The sequence below is a fragment of the Dipodomys merriami genome, unplaced genomic scaffold (assembly GCF_024711535.1).
Source record: "Dipodomys merriami isolate MVZ:Mamm:240054 unplaced genomic scaffold, mDipMer1.0.p SCAF_9, whole genome shotgun sequence".
Taxonomy (NCBI): domain Eukaryota; kingdom Metazoa; phylum Chordata; class Mammalia; order Rodentia; family Heteromyidae; genus Dipodomys; species Dipodomys merriami.
The window spans coordinates 33,811,549-33,825,310 of record NW_027206512.1 but is presented as its reverse complement, the minus strand read 5'-3'; the positions used below and the strand labels follow the sequence as shown (position 1 = coordinate 33,825,310).

Here is a 13,762-nt window from a genome sequence, read left to right as displayed (position 1 = left end):
TGAAAAACAGACCCAAACTGGCTGGCCCAAGCCGGAGGCAACCCCTGAGTTTGCGCATGCGTCACTCCAAGGCCTGCGTTAATCCTCCCGCCCCACCCCTGGCGCCGCCTCACCCTCGCACTGCGCCACCTTTTGCGCAGGCGCGGATTTCACGTCGGTTTAAGAAGGCGGGACTTTTGGTGTAAGCCGCGGAGGATTCTGGGGACGTCGGAAACGGAAGTCACGTCGTCTCCGGCTTCGGCTTCCGGAGGTGGTGTGTGCCTTTTTCTCTCTGCTTTCCCGAGTTTGGCGCCACAGAACCCGTCAACATGTATGACGCGGACGAGGGTAGGTGTCCCCTGCGAGACACCCGTGCGGCGACCCACCTCAGCGGGGAAGCCGAGGGGTCCTGGTGGGTGGAGGGTCTGCGGCCCGCCTCCCCAGCCCGCAGCCGCGGGACCCGCCGCCGCGTTCTCCCGCCCGCGCTGGGCCCGAGCCAGGCGGAGTTTTCTGAGAGGAGGTTGTCGGGAACGCCAATCAGGTGGATTCTCGTTCTGCTACCTCTGATTTCACCCGACGGCCTGGAGATAGCGTGTGGAACCTAATGGCTTCTGTTTGGACCGTCTGAAGTGAAGGACCCCTTTTACTTCCCTTAGGGCCACAGTCCATTTATTGTTGACTAGCATCAATTTTGTGCCAAACCTTGTGCGAGACTGGAAATACACTGGGACAAAGTGTATTGAGGCTGGGTTTTAGTATTCCCGTTATCCTGTCTTCAGCCTTGAAAGGTGGCCTTTAAACTTTATATCCTCACAAGATGAGACAATTCGAGCTTGTATTTGAGCTAACAGGGCTACTGTGTCTGTTTTACTTTTCCTATATAGAATTCATATCCTTTGTATTTTCTTGTTGTATTTTTTTAAAGATCTCTTTCCATTTTTTCTGATCACCCTTTACAGTTTTTCGTATTCTGGCTACCTCATGGAGAAAATAGAAGCAAATCTTAAGCTTTTAAAAGGCTGCTTTAACACCTCAGTCTTTTTTTCTAGAGGTTAAGTTCGTTATATTCTCTTTCCCTTTTAGCAAACTATCTCAGTGGAGTAAAAAAATAATAGCTTTTAATAGCTTTACACTTTTTTTATTATAAAGATGATGTACAGAGGGGTCACAGTTACATAAGTCAGGTAAAGAGTACATTTCTTTTTGGACAATGTCACCCCTTCCTTCACATTCTCTGGGTTTTTCCCTCCTATCCCAACCACAAGTTGTATAATTCATTTTCAACATAGTGTCTGTTGAATACCGTTGCTGCATTTGTTTGCCCTTTGACCCTCCATTTCTGTGCCTCCCCTTACCCTTCCAAAGACATAAACGAACAGGATAAAAAGAAAATGAAAATAGCAACAAGGCAAAAGCCTCTTGTTTCTGTTTACTGGAGTTCACTTCAATAAATATTATTTTGTATGATCAGAGGCACATAGGCATTGTGTCTTTGTGTTTTTGTTGTTGTTTTGTCAGCTATGGGGCTAGAGCTCTTTTTTCTTTTTTTTCTTTGGGTGGGTTGTGGGGCTTGAACTCTGGGCCTGGGTGCTGTCTCTGAGCTCTTCAGCTCAAGGCTAGTGCTCTACCACTTGAGCCACTGCTCCACTTTTGGTTTTCTGAGTGGTTTATTGGAGATAAGAATCTCACATAGTTTCCTGCTGGGGCTGGCTTTGAACGTGATCCTCAGCTCTCAGCCTCCTGAGTAGCTAGGATTACATCTGTGAGCACCAGTGCCTTTGTGTTCTAATTTTTTTTAAAAGTTTTTATTTATTTTGTAAATAAGTTTTTTTTGGGGGGGGGCGGGGATCCAGTTGGGGGGCCTGAACTCTGGGCCTGGGCACTGTCCCTCAGCTCTTCAGCTCAAGGCTAGCGCTCTACCACTTGAGCTACAGCGCCACTTCCGGCTTTTTTCTTTTTGCTTATGTGGTGCTGAGGAATTAAACCCAGGGCCTCAGGCATGCAAGGCAAGCGCTCTACCACTGAGCCACCTTCCCAGCCCCTTAAATAAGCTTTTTATTGTGAAAATATTGTACAGAGAGGTTACAGTTATATGAGCAAGGTAATGAGTACATTTCTTATCAAGCATTGTTGCCTCCTCTGTGTTTCCCCTACCATCCTTTCCCTCCCACCTCCACAACTACATTCTCTCCCCCCCCCCCCCAATTGTAAAGTTCATTTTTTTTTTTCCCAGAGCTGAGGACTGAACTCAGGGCTTTGTGCTCGCCAGGCAGGTGCTCTTCCGCTGAGCTAAATTCCCAGCCCTAAAGTTCATTTTTCAACATCGTGTCTTGTATATCTCATTGTTACAATATTTTTATAACTTGAGTAGGATGCATATATACATGCGTTATTTATAATAAAACACATACATGTAACTAATTATACAAAATTAATACACACACCCTTGTACCCATTTGTTTTTACTATTATTATTTGTGCCTGTCTTGGGGCTGAGCTTTTTTAAGCCCAAGGCAAGTGAACTACCACTTGAGCCATAGCTTCATTCTCAGATTTTTTGGTGATTAAATGGAGATGAGTCTCATGGACTTTTCTGCCTGTACTAGCTTTCAGTTGCTGTCCTCAGATCTCAGCCTCCTGAATAGCTAGGGTTACAGCTATGAGCCACCAGTGCCCTGCTTGGAAACTCACTATTTTTCTTTATCATTTCACTTGGTTCCTTTTACCTTTTCATTCTGTTACACTATTCACATTGTTTCCGTGGCAATCATTCTTCATAGTTTCAGTGTTACTGTCTACAAGTGGGTGGCTTATGAATATATTATCAGTTCAAATGTCCTTATAACTTAACTGCTACTAGACAACCGGGGTGTCTTACTGGACTCTTTATTTTTATTTATTTATTTATTTATTTTGGGTCAGGTCGTAGGGCCTGAACTCTGGGCCTAGCTCAGAGCTAGCGCTCTACCACTTGAGCCACAATGTCACTTCTGGCTTTTTTTCTTTTTGCTTATGTGGTGCTGGGGAATCGAACCCAGGGCCTCATGCGTGCAAGGCAAGCAAGCGCTCTACCACTGAGCCACCTTCCCAGCCCCTGGACTCTTCATTGCCCCAACTGAGCTCACTGTTTTCATCTATTTGCCTTTAAAGCCATTATCTCCTGTTTCCTCCATCTCGTGAATAGTACAATCCTCATTTTAATTCCTCTCTTTGCCTCTGTATCTATTAGTAGTCCTGATGCTTACACATTTATACAACTTACATTGAAATCTTGTTTATATATTAGGCACAGACATTATTGTTATTTATGTATTATTTTTTATGTAATTGATACTTTAGAAGAATGGATAAAAGGATTGTTTTTTTACTCACAAAATATGTTTTTGTTATTTCAAGTGATAGTATATTAGCTGGTAGCATCTTATTGCAGATGAATATAGTAGTTTTTTTTTCCCAGATATGCAATATGATGAAGATGATGATGAAATCACCCCAGATTTGTGGCAAGAAGCCTGCTGGATTGTGATCAGGTAACTTTTTAGACTAAACTGAAAAAGCTTTAATAAACTACAAATATAAAGGGATTTCTTATTAATTTCTTATTAAACTTGAGTGCTGTGATCATAGATGTGTGCTACCACTCTGACTTCATCATGTGATTTATTTTTATTTTTTTATTGTGAAGATAATGTACAGAGGGGTTACAATTACATGGGCAAGATAAACCATGTGATTTCTTTTGTGTGTGCATGTGTTTCTGCCTCACTGAGGCTTTAAGTCAAGGTATGTGTGTGTGTGTACCCTCGCGCATGTGCACTCTCACACATGCCTAAATGAGGCTTGAATGGAAGGCCTTGCAATCTTCCTTAGCTTTTTTTTTTACTCAAGGCTGGCACTCTACTACTTGAGCCATAGACCTTCTGGCTTTTTTGCTGTTTCATTGGAGATAAGAGTATAATGGGCAAATTTGCTTGAGTTGGTTACAAACTTTGTCCCTCAGGATCTTGGCCTCCTGAGTAGCTACCACTACTGGCTACCATCTAATTTTCGTATCTGCACTATGAACTCTGATCTCCTCAGCCATGTTCCATATTTATTACCAGCTGTTTGCTGAGTATTTTCATGTAAATTACTGTCATATATCTTCCTTAACTTTGAAATAGATTTTTTGTTTTGTTTTGGGCTTCAAATACAGGGCCTTGAACAGACTATAAGCACATGGACTAATGATTTTTTTTTTTTTTTTGGGGGGGGGGGTCCAGTCATGGGGCCTGAACTCTGGGCCTAGGCGCTGTCCCTCAGCTCTTCAGCTCAGGGCTAGCACCCTACCACTTGAGCCACAGCGCCACTTCCATCTTTTTTTGCTTATGTGGTGCTGAGGAATGGAACCCAGGGTCTCAGGCATGCAAGGCAAGCACTCTACCACTGAGCCACCTTCCCAGCCCCTAGAATTTTTATTTATTTATTTTTGTCCATTGTGGGCACTGTCCCTGAACTTTTTTGCTCAAGGCTAGTGCTCTCCTACTTTGAGCTACAGCTCCACTTCTCGTTTTCTGGTGGTTAATTGGAGATAAAAGTCTGATAGACTTTACCGCCTACGCTGGCTTTGAGCCACTTTCCTCAGATCTCAGCCTCCTGAGTAGTTATGACTATAGGCATGAGCCACTGAAGCCTGGCGAACTAATGATTTTTAACCTTAAATATTCCACATTTCACTATTTTAACTATTGATATCAACATTTTTCTTCTTACTCAAACGTTTATTACCTTACACTAATGTACAGAGGGGAATTTCATTGCTACATTTTCATACATTTGCAGTATATTGCAATCAGTGTAACCCTATCACTTTACCTGAAATTAAAGTTCTTACTGTTATCCTTCACTGTCCATTTACTTTTTTTTGTTTTGCTTTGTTGGTTGTGAGGCTTGAACTAAGGGCCTGGGCACTATCCCTGAACTTTTTCACTCAAGACCTACCACCTTGAGCCACAGCACTACTTCCAGTTTTCTTGGAAGTTTTTTTTTTTTTTTGTCGGTTGTGGGTGCCTGAACTCGGCCTGGGCACTGTCCTTCAGCTCTTCAGCTCAAGGCTAGCGCTCTGCCATTTGAACTACAGCTCCACTTCCAGCTTTTTCTGCTTATGTGGTACTGAGGAATCGAACCCAGGGCCTCATTCGTGCAAGGCAAGCACTCTACCACTGAGCTACCTTTCCAGCCCAATTACTTCCAGTTTTCTGGTGGTTAATTAGAGGTAAGAGTTTCAAGGACTTTTCCTGCCTAGGCTGGCTTCAAACCTGTATCTTCAGATCTCACCTTTCTGAATAGCTAGGATTATAGGCGTGAGCTACTGGCACTCAGCTCGTTTTCTTTTTCTTTCTTACTGTAAAGGTGATATACAGAGGGGTACAGTTACATAAGTCAGGTAATAGGTGCATTTCTTTTTCAACAGTGTCACCCCGTCCCTCATTTTTCCAGCTTTTTTCCCCCCTTCTGATCATCCCCCCCAGCTCACCTTTAATTTTCTCTCTTGACACTTTTTCTTTTGCTGGTTCTGGCCTAGATACTGTCCTGAGCTTTTTGGCTCAGGTCTAGCACTACCAGTTGAGCCACAACTCCACTTCTAGCTTTTTTGGTGGTTTAATTGAAAATAAGACTCTCACAGACTTTTTTGCCCCAGCTGACTTTGAACTGGGCTTCTCAGATCTCAGCCTCTGGAGTAGCCAGGATTACAGGTCTGAGTCACCTGTGGCCCCCCCCCCCTTTTTTTAAAATTTTTTTACAATCAGTGTTTCAAAGAGATCGAATAAAATTTCTTAAGATATTTATTCCAGGTGCCAGTGCCTCACTCCTTTAATCCTAGCTGTTTCAGGTGGCTGAGATCTGAGGATTTAGATTCAAAGCCAGATCAGGCAGTAAAGTCCATGACTCTTCTCTCCAATTAACCACCAAAAAGTTAGAAGTGGTGGTGTAGCTCAAGTGACAGAGTGCCTGTCTTGAGTGAAAAAGCTCAGGTCCTGAGTTCAGTGCCTAGTATTGGCCTACACACAAACAAAACGAAACAAAAGACCAAAAACATTAAGTTAGAGTCCCTTATAAATCTCAAGTTGTGTTCTTATCCCCAAACAATAATAAGGTATGCATGAAAAAACTGCTGGTCTCATTCTTTTAGCTATCGCCTAGGTTTTCTAGTGATTGTCATATAGTGGTTGGTATTTTATGAGTATTTATTGAGTTAACTTATTGATGAAATAGGAAAAATATATAAGAAACTGAGTTGCAACTGATTATTAACTTAAATACTTTCCTGTTTCCTAGTTCCTATTTTGATGAAAAAGGCTTGGTGAGACAACAGCTGGATTCTTTTGATGAGTTTATTCAGATGTCAGTTCAAAGAATTGTGGAAGATGCTCCACCCATTGACCTGCAAGCTGAAGCTCAGCATGCTAGTGGAGAGGTTGAAGAACCGGTAAGATGGTTATTTCTACTAAGGTTGCATAGTTGAAGAATAGTCTTAGTTTGAAAGTCCAACCATTCTCTTACTTGGCTTAAAGATTAGAAGTCAAGCATGTAGTTTCACAAGTAATCTTAACCTTTTTTTAATGTTCAGAGGCAGAAATGATAAAATATCACTTCAAATAATTTAACTTAGGAATATTATCTAAAATTTAAGTAATTGTACTACACAATACTTGATAATATATTTCACTACATGGAAAGGTAAAACAAACCTCTTAAATCTGTTTGATTTATTAATAACTCTTTTGCCCTCTAGGAGGATGAAAAAAATATCAGTAGTGTAGATAATATAAGGTATTTGCTCAAAAAACAATGCCTTAATCTTCCTATTCGGATAATAAGTATGAAGGAAGGAATCACATGAAACCTAAAATAAGCAAACCTGAAACAGGGATATGGCTTAAATGGTAGAGTGCTTTCCTGGCACTTTTTTTTTTTTTTTGGTTGGTTTAGGCACTGTCCCTTAGTTCTTCAGCTCAAGGCTAGTGCTCTCCCACTTGAGCCATAGCACCACTTCTGGTTTTCGGAGTGGTTTATTGGAGATAAGAGTCTCACAGAGTTTCCTGCCTGGACTGGCTTTGAGCCACCATCTTCAGATCTCAGCCTCCTAAGTAGCTAGGATTACACATGTGAGCCACCAGCACCTGACTTAGCACTTTTTTTTTTTCCTGTGCTTTTGCATACAGGAAAGGAAAATAATAACTCATCCCATGTTTGTCTTCATTTTTTCTCTTTTTTCTATGCAAGTACTGGTGTTGAACTCTGGGTTTGGGTTTTGTCTTCAGATTTTTTGCTCTACCATTTTAGCCACAGCTCCATTTCTGGCCTTTTGATGGTTAATTGGAGATAAGAGTCTCATGGACTTTCTTGCCTCTGATGGCTTCGAACCGTGATCCTCTAGATGTTAGCCTCCTGGATAACTAGGATACATGCACACTAAAGTAAACTAAACTGTATACTTTTGTTCAGCTTTTGCTCATGTAAGCCACTCCTTCGGTTTGATATTTTCTTGATTAGTTGGCAATAAGAGTTTCTTGGATTTGTCTGCCGGGGTTGGCTTCAAGCCACAGTCCTTAGATCTCAGACTCCTGAGTATCTAGGATTCTAGACATGAGCCACTTGGTGCTGATCTTTGGGCTTGAACTCAGGACTTGGGTACTGTCCCTGAGCTTTTGTGCCCAAGTTTAGCACCCTATTACTTGAGCCACAGGTCTACTTCCCTTTTTTGGTGGTTATTTGGAGATAAAGAGTTTCATGGACTTTCCTGTCCCAGCTGGTTTCAAACCAAGATCCTCAGATCTCAGCCTTCTGAATAGTTAGGATTACAAGTATGAGCCACCAGTGCCCAGCTATAGTTTCTTTTTATTTGAGTAATTGTAAAAAAGTAAGAAGCTTGCCAGGCTCTGGTGGCCCATGCCTGTAATCCTAACTACTCAGGAGGCTGAGATCTCAGGATCATGGTTGAAAGCCAGCCTGGGCAGGAAGGTCTGTGTAACTTTTTTATGGGTCTGGTTGTGGGTCCTGAACTCTGGGCCTGGGCACTGTCCCTCAGCTCTTCAGCTCAAGGCTAGTGCTCTATCACTTGAGCCACAGTGCCACTTTTGGCTTTTTTCTTTTTGCTTATATGGTGCTGAGGAATCGAACCCAGGGCCTCATGCGTGCAAGGCAAGCGGTCTACCACTGAGCCACCTTCCCAGCCCTCCATGAAACTCTTATCTCCAACTGACCATCAGAAAACTGGAAGTGGTGCTGTGGCCCAAATGGTAGAGCACTAGCCATGAGCTGAAGAGCTGAGACAATGCCTAGGCCTAGAGTTCAAGCCCAACAATGGACCAAAAAAAAAAAAGGGAGAAGTCCAAAGTGAGACAGAGAGCCTCAGAAATAGTGTTGGTCAGAGGGAGAAGTCTATTCTTTTTTTTTTTTTTGGTTGGTTGTAGGGCTTGGACTCTGGGCCTGGTTGCTGTTCCTCAGCTCAAGGATAGTACTCTACCAGTTGAGCCACAGCACCACTTCTGGTTTTCTGGTGGTTAATTGGAGATAAGAGTCTCATGGACTTGAAGCCCAGGCTGGCTTTGAACCACCATCCCCATATCTCAGCCTCCTGAGTAGCTAGGATGACAGGTGTGAGCCACCAGAGCCTGGAAGAAGTCTGTTCTTTGTCTTTTCAGTCACTTTTCTTTCTAGATTATATTCTGAGGATTTATCTATCACTCATTCTAGTTGGAGGTGCTACCCCAAATTATGTTCTGAAGAGCAAAAAAAGCAACATGGTGTGCTTTTTAAAAAAATCCTGATAATCTATATAGTCTTAGTGAAACTAGAGAGTAAACAATATTAAGAGTATTCACTGTGCCAGTATAGTAATTACTACTGGAGGAAGTGATCTCTAAAGCTTGATTATCAGTCTATCAGAAAAGATGGGAGGAATTTAAGTTGACTGTGAAGGGAGAAATGACTTCTCTTAGAAAAGATGCTTAGTTTATGCACAAGCAGAATGTTTTACTAGGGTTTTTGTTGTTGTTTCTTATGACACTGAGTCAAACTAGGACTTCATGCATACTAGGCAAGCATTCTGCCACTGAGCTACATCCTCAGCTCTCAATTAAAAATTTTTGGTTGCTGTTGTTTTATGGAGATCTTGGGGTTTAAATTCAGGTCTTTGTTCTTGCTGGCAGGTGTTCTACTACTTGAACTGTGCCCTTGGTCAGTTAAATGTTTTATTGAAAAAATTGTTGTTTTCTCCCCTTATATTGTAGGCTGAGCTATGGTCAGTCAGATTGGAAGTTCTCAGTTGTTTTTTGTTTTTTTGGGTTTTTTTTTGGTCAGTAATGGAGCTTGAACTCTGGGCCTAGACGCTGCCTCTTGGCTCTTCAGCTCAAGGCAAGGGCTCTACCACTTGAGTCACAAAACCACTTCTGGTTTTCTGAGTGGTTTATTGGACATAAGATTCTCACAGACTTTCCTGCCCAGGCTGGCTTTGAACTGTGATTCTCAGATCTCAGCCTCCTGAGCAGTTAGGATTACAGGTGTGAGCCACCAGCACCTGGCAGTTGTCAGTTTTTTATATAGAATGATTAAGATTTTTTTTATTTTTGGGACTGGGAAGGTGGCTCAGTGGTAGAGCGCTTGCCTTGCACGTATAAGGCCCTGGGTTTAATTCCTCAGCACCACATAAGCAAAAAAGAAAAAAGCCAGAAGTGGCACTGTGGCTCAAGTGGTAGAGCGCTAGCCTTGAGCTGAAGAGTTGAGGGACAGTGCCCAGGCCCAGAGTTCAGGCCCCATGACTGGACCCTCCCCCCAAAAAAAAGATTTTTTTATTTTTGTATGTTTAATTGGAGAGTTAAATTTACTTTTTCTAGTGATTTATTGGTTAGATGATAATAGCTGCTTTGATCACTTTGTACTCTACACCATAATCAAGGGATAAGGCACACAAAACTATATAGTTCATTAATTAAAATCTATTTTGACTATTCTGTATGTACTTAGAGCAGCTAATATATGCAGTTTTTTTATTTGTGTGGACTGTTGTCTTTTTATGTTCTGCCGTAAGGAAAAAATTATATTTAAAATGACATTTCTGCGGGTGGATATTAACTTTAATGTTCAGATCAGTAAATTTGGCTTAGTTTTGAGCTGCTTCTACATGTTAATGTCAAGTAGACTGTTTTCTTTTTTTTATTGCTAAGGACCTCGGTTCTGATAGGTGCTAGGCATATAGTCCTCTATTGAGCCATACTCCCAACTTTTGAAACCATTAAAGCTTTATAAAGAAAATTATTTACCCTGAATGTTTTTGTTTAATTTCAGCCAAGATACCTGCTAAAGTTTGAACAAATTTATCTCTCCAAGCCTACTCATTGGGAGAGAGATGGTGCCCCTTCACCAATGATGCCCAATGAAGCCAGATTAAGAAATCTCACGTAAGAAAGTTTTTCTTGTTCATGGTTGACAATTTAAAATTTAATAATTTTTTTTCTTGAGACAGTGTCTTGCTGTGTATTTCATACTTGTCTTAAACTCAATCTTCCTAGCAGATATTGAAATAAAAGTTGGAAAGTATAATTTAACTAGTTGGAGATTTATGTTTTAGCAAATGTCTTACTATTGTTCAATTCTGACTTTATTTTCAAAGGTATTCTGCTCCACTTTATGTTGACATAACAAAAACAGTCATTAAAGAAGGTGAAGAACAACTTCAGACTCAGCATCAGAAAACTTTTATAGGAAAGATTCCAATTATGTTGCGTTCAACTTACTGCCTCTTGAATGGCTTAACAGATCGTGATCTTTGTGAATTAAATGAATGTCCTTTGGATCCTGGTGGCTATTTCATCATTAATGGGTCAGAAAAGGTATGGTAAAAGTATTTTAAAACATTGCAAAATGATAGTTAAATTAAAAAAAAAAAGCAGACTTTCCTATAGGATATACTGGAAGTAGCAATTAGAATTATTTAGGGTATGACAGCCAAGTTTACTAAAGCTTAGCTATATTTAATATTTATGAGAAATTTGTTGTTGAAGCTTATACATTTCTATGATGCATTTATGCAAAATGGAGTTTGTGAAATTAAGTTATTTCAACAAGCCTATAGGATTAGGTTAAATTATAATGCAGATTTTACTCTTCTATTTCAGTGACTTTGAGGTTTCATGGCTATAACTTTGTTATTGTCTCTATAGGTTCTAATTGCTCAAGAGAAAATGGCAACAAACACAGTCTATGTGTTTGCCAAAAAGGACTCTAAATATGCCTACACAGGAGAGTGTAGATCATGTCTGGAGAATTCTTCCCGACCTACCAGTACTATATGGGTTAGCATGCTGGCAAGAGGAGGACAGGTATGGCTCTTGAGGAGATGCTGTTTGGGTTTATTTCTTTGTTTTCTACTGCATTCTAAAAAGTTCTCCTGGAGTACACTGTTGGTATTTTATGTTACCTTCATGTTATTTACTTGTTGCCAGGAAACCGGTTACTCCATCTAGCTGTATTTAAGATTTCACAGTTTCTGTGAGTCAGGAATCTGCATGCAGCATAGCTGGGTCCTCTAGCCAGATGTCTTTGCCAAAGCTGCAGTCATCTGAAAGCACATTCATATGATTTTCTGGTATGACTCAGTTCTTCATTGACCATGGCACTGAGGTGTTTCAGGTCTTTGCTGGGTGTTGGAAGTCTTTCACATTTCCTTGTCATGTGGGACTTTCCATTCCACTCTTGACAACATGGCAGCTTGTTTCTTCTTTTAAGAAGAAACAAGCAAAAAGGGCTGTAGAAGAGTAGAAGTAACACATAATTTTTTTTTTTTTTTTGTCAGTGGTGGGGCTTGAAATCTGGGCCTGAGCATTGTCCTTCAGCTCTTCAGCTCAGGGCGAGTGCTCTACTGCTTGAGGTACAGCACCACTTCCAGTTTTTGGTGGTTTATTGGAGATAAGAGTTTCATAGATTTTCCTGTCCAGGCAGGCTTTAAACCGTGGTCCTCAGATCTCAGCCTCCTGAGTAGCTAGGATTACAGGCATGAGCCACCAGTGTCTGGCTTAAATCAATTTTTTATACCTTAATTACACAAGTAATATCCTTCTAGTTTTGCCATATTTTTTTTTTTTGAGCTGGTTGGGATTGAACCCATATAGCTTGACCATACTAAGCACATGATCTTCAACTAAGGTATATCCCCAATATCTGTCATATTCTTTGGGTTAGATTTAAGTCAGTACTTCAGTTCACTCAAGGGAATTACATAAAAGCAATAATAGTAGAGTCTTTTCATGGTGCTGAGAATCAAACCCAGAGCCTAGTATGCACTAGGCAAGTGCTGTACCACCGAGCTACATTTCTAGCCCTAATAAAGTAACCTAGAGATAACATTTCTCAGATATTTACTGTGTGCCATTTATGTTACTTATATTGCTTGATGTAACCATTAGTGTTCTTTTGGAAGGTGTAATTAGTCCTCTTGGTATTTTTTACCTTTAATTAATTAATTCATTAATTTTTATTTTTTGCAACTCCTGGGGCTTAAACTTGGGGCCTGGGCAATGTCCCTGAGCTGCTTCTTCTTTATTTTTTTTTTAAATTGGAAAGAGTTTATTTGTTCAAATGGACATAATATGATATAATAGGTATAATAATAGATGTAATAATTGCCTGACCTTCTTTTGATCAAGGCTATCACTTTGCCACTTGAGCCACAACACCACTTCCAGCTTTATCTGTGTATGTGATGCTGAGGAATTGAACCCAGGGCTTCATGCATACTACAAGCACTCTACCGCTAAGCTACATTCCTAGCCCTAGGTCATCACTTTTATTTTTCTTTTTTTTGGTTGGTTGTGGGGCTTGAACTCTGGGCCTGGGCACTGTTCCTCAGCTCTTCGGCTCTGCAACTCAAGGCTAGTGCTCTACCACTTGAGCCACAGCACCACTTCCGGTTTTCTGGCTTTGAACTGCAATCCTCATATCTGAGCCTCCGAATAGTGGCCATCACTTTTTAAAAAATTAGTTAGGGCTGGGTATGTGGCTTAGTGGTAGAGTGCTTGCTTAGCATGCATGAAGCCCTGAGCTCCATTCCTCAGTACCACATAAACAGAGAAAGCCAGAAGTGTTATCCTTGAGCAAAAGAAGCTCAGGGACAGTGCCCAGGCCCTGAGTTCAAGCCCCAGGACTGGTTAAAAAAATATATTTCCTAGTTATTTGGGGGGATGGGTTTCATTGGTACATTTCCACATTTAACAATATATTCCAACTTGCTTTCACTCTTCTTGCCTTCCTTTCCTCCTCAAAACAATTTCAACAGGTTACATTGTTCTGTTTTCATAGTTGAAAATGAGGCTTAACCTTGTAATCCTAGCTACTTGGGAGACAGAAGTTGAGGATGGAAGCTTGAGGCCAGTCCAGGAAAAAAAACACCCAAGATATTCCATCTCAACCAGTGGTTGGGTGTTGTGGTGTGCACATGTTATCCCAGCATTGACTGGGTGCAGTGGTACATACCTGTCATCCTTGGCAACACAAAGGAAGCATAAGTAGAAGATCCCGTACTGCTTCAAACAAATTTATTTATTTATTTTTGTGCAGTCCTGGGTCTTGAACTCAGGGCCTGCTATCCCTGAGCTTTTGTGATCAAAGCCAGCCCTCTATCATTTGAGCCAAAGCTTCACTTCCAGCTTTTTTGATGTTAATTGTTGATAAGAGTCTCACAGACTTGCTTGCCCTGAGGGCTTAGAATCATAATCCTCAGGTCTTAGGGCTTCCTGAGTAGCTA

The 13,762-nt window shown here is 41.0% G+C and overlaps 1 protein-coding gene across 2 annotated transcripts in view; it reads left to right on the top strand.

Moving 5' to 3' along the window:
* The first annotated feature begins 219 nt into the window (after positions 1–219).
* Positions 220–13,762, top strand: part of Polr2b (RNA polymerase II subunit B) — a 39,546-nt gene continuing 26,003 nt past the window's right edge. For both annotated transcript variants that reach the window (XM_070013217.1, XM_070013218.1), the window contains exons 1-6: positions 220–327; positions 3,437–3,509; positions 6,298–6,448; positions 10,309–10,421; positions 10,634–10,853; positions 11,184–11,342. In XM_070013217.1, the coding sequence (XP_069869318.1) occupies positions 309–327; positions 3,437–3,509; positions 6,298–6,448; positions 10,309–10,421; positions 10,634–10,853; positions 11,184–11,342 (735 nt within the window). In that variant the 5' untranslated portion in view covers positions 220–308. The remainder of the gene's footprint in view (positions 328–3,436; positions 3,510–6,297; positions 6,449–10,308; positions 10,422–10,633; positions 10,854–11,183; positions 11,343–13,762) is intronic.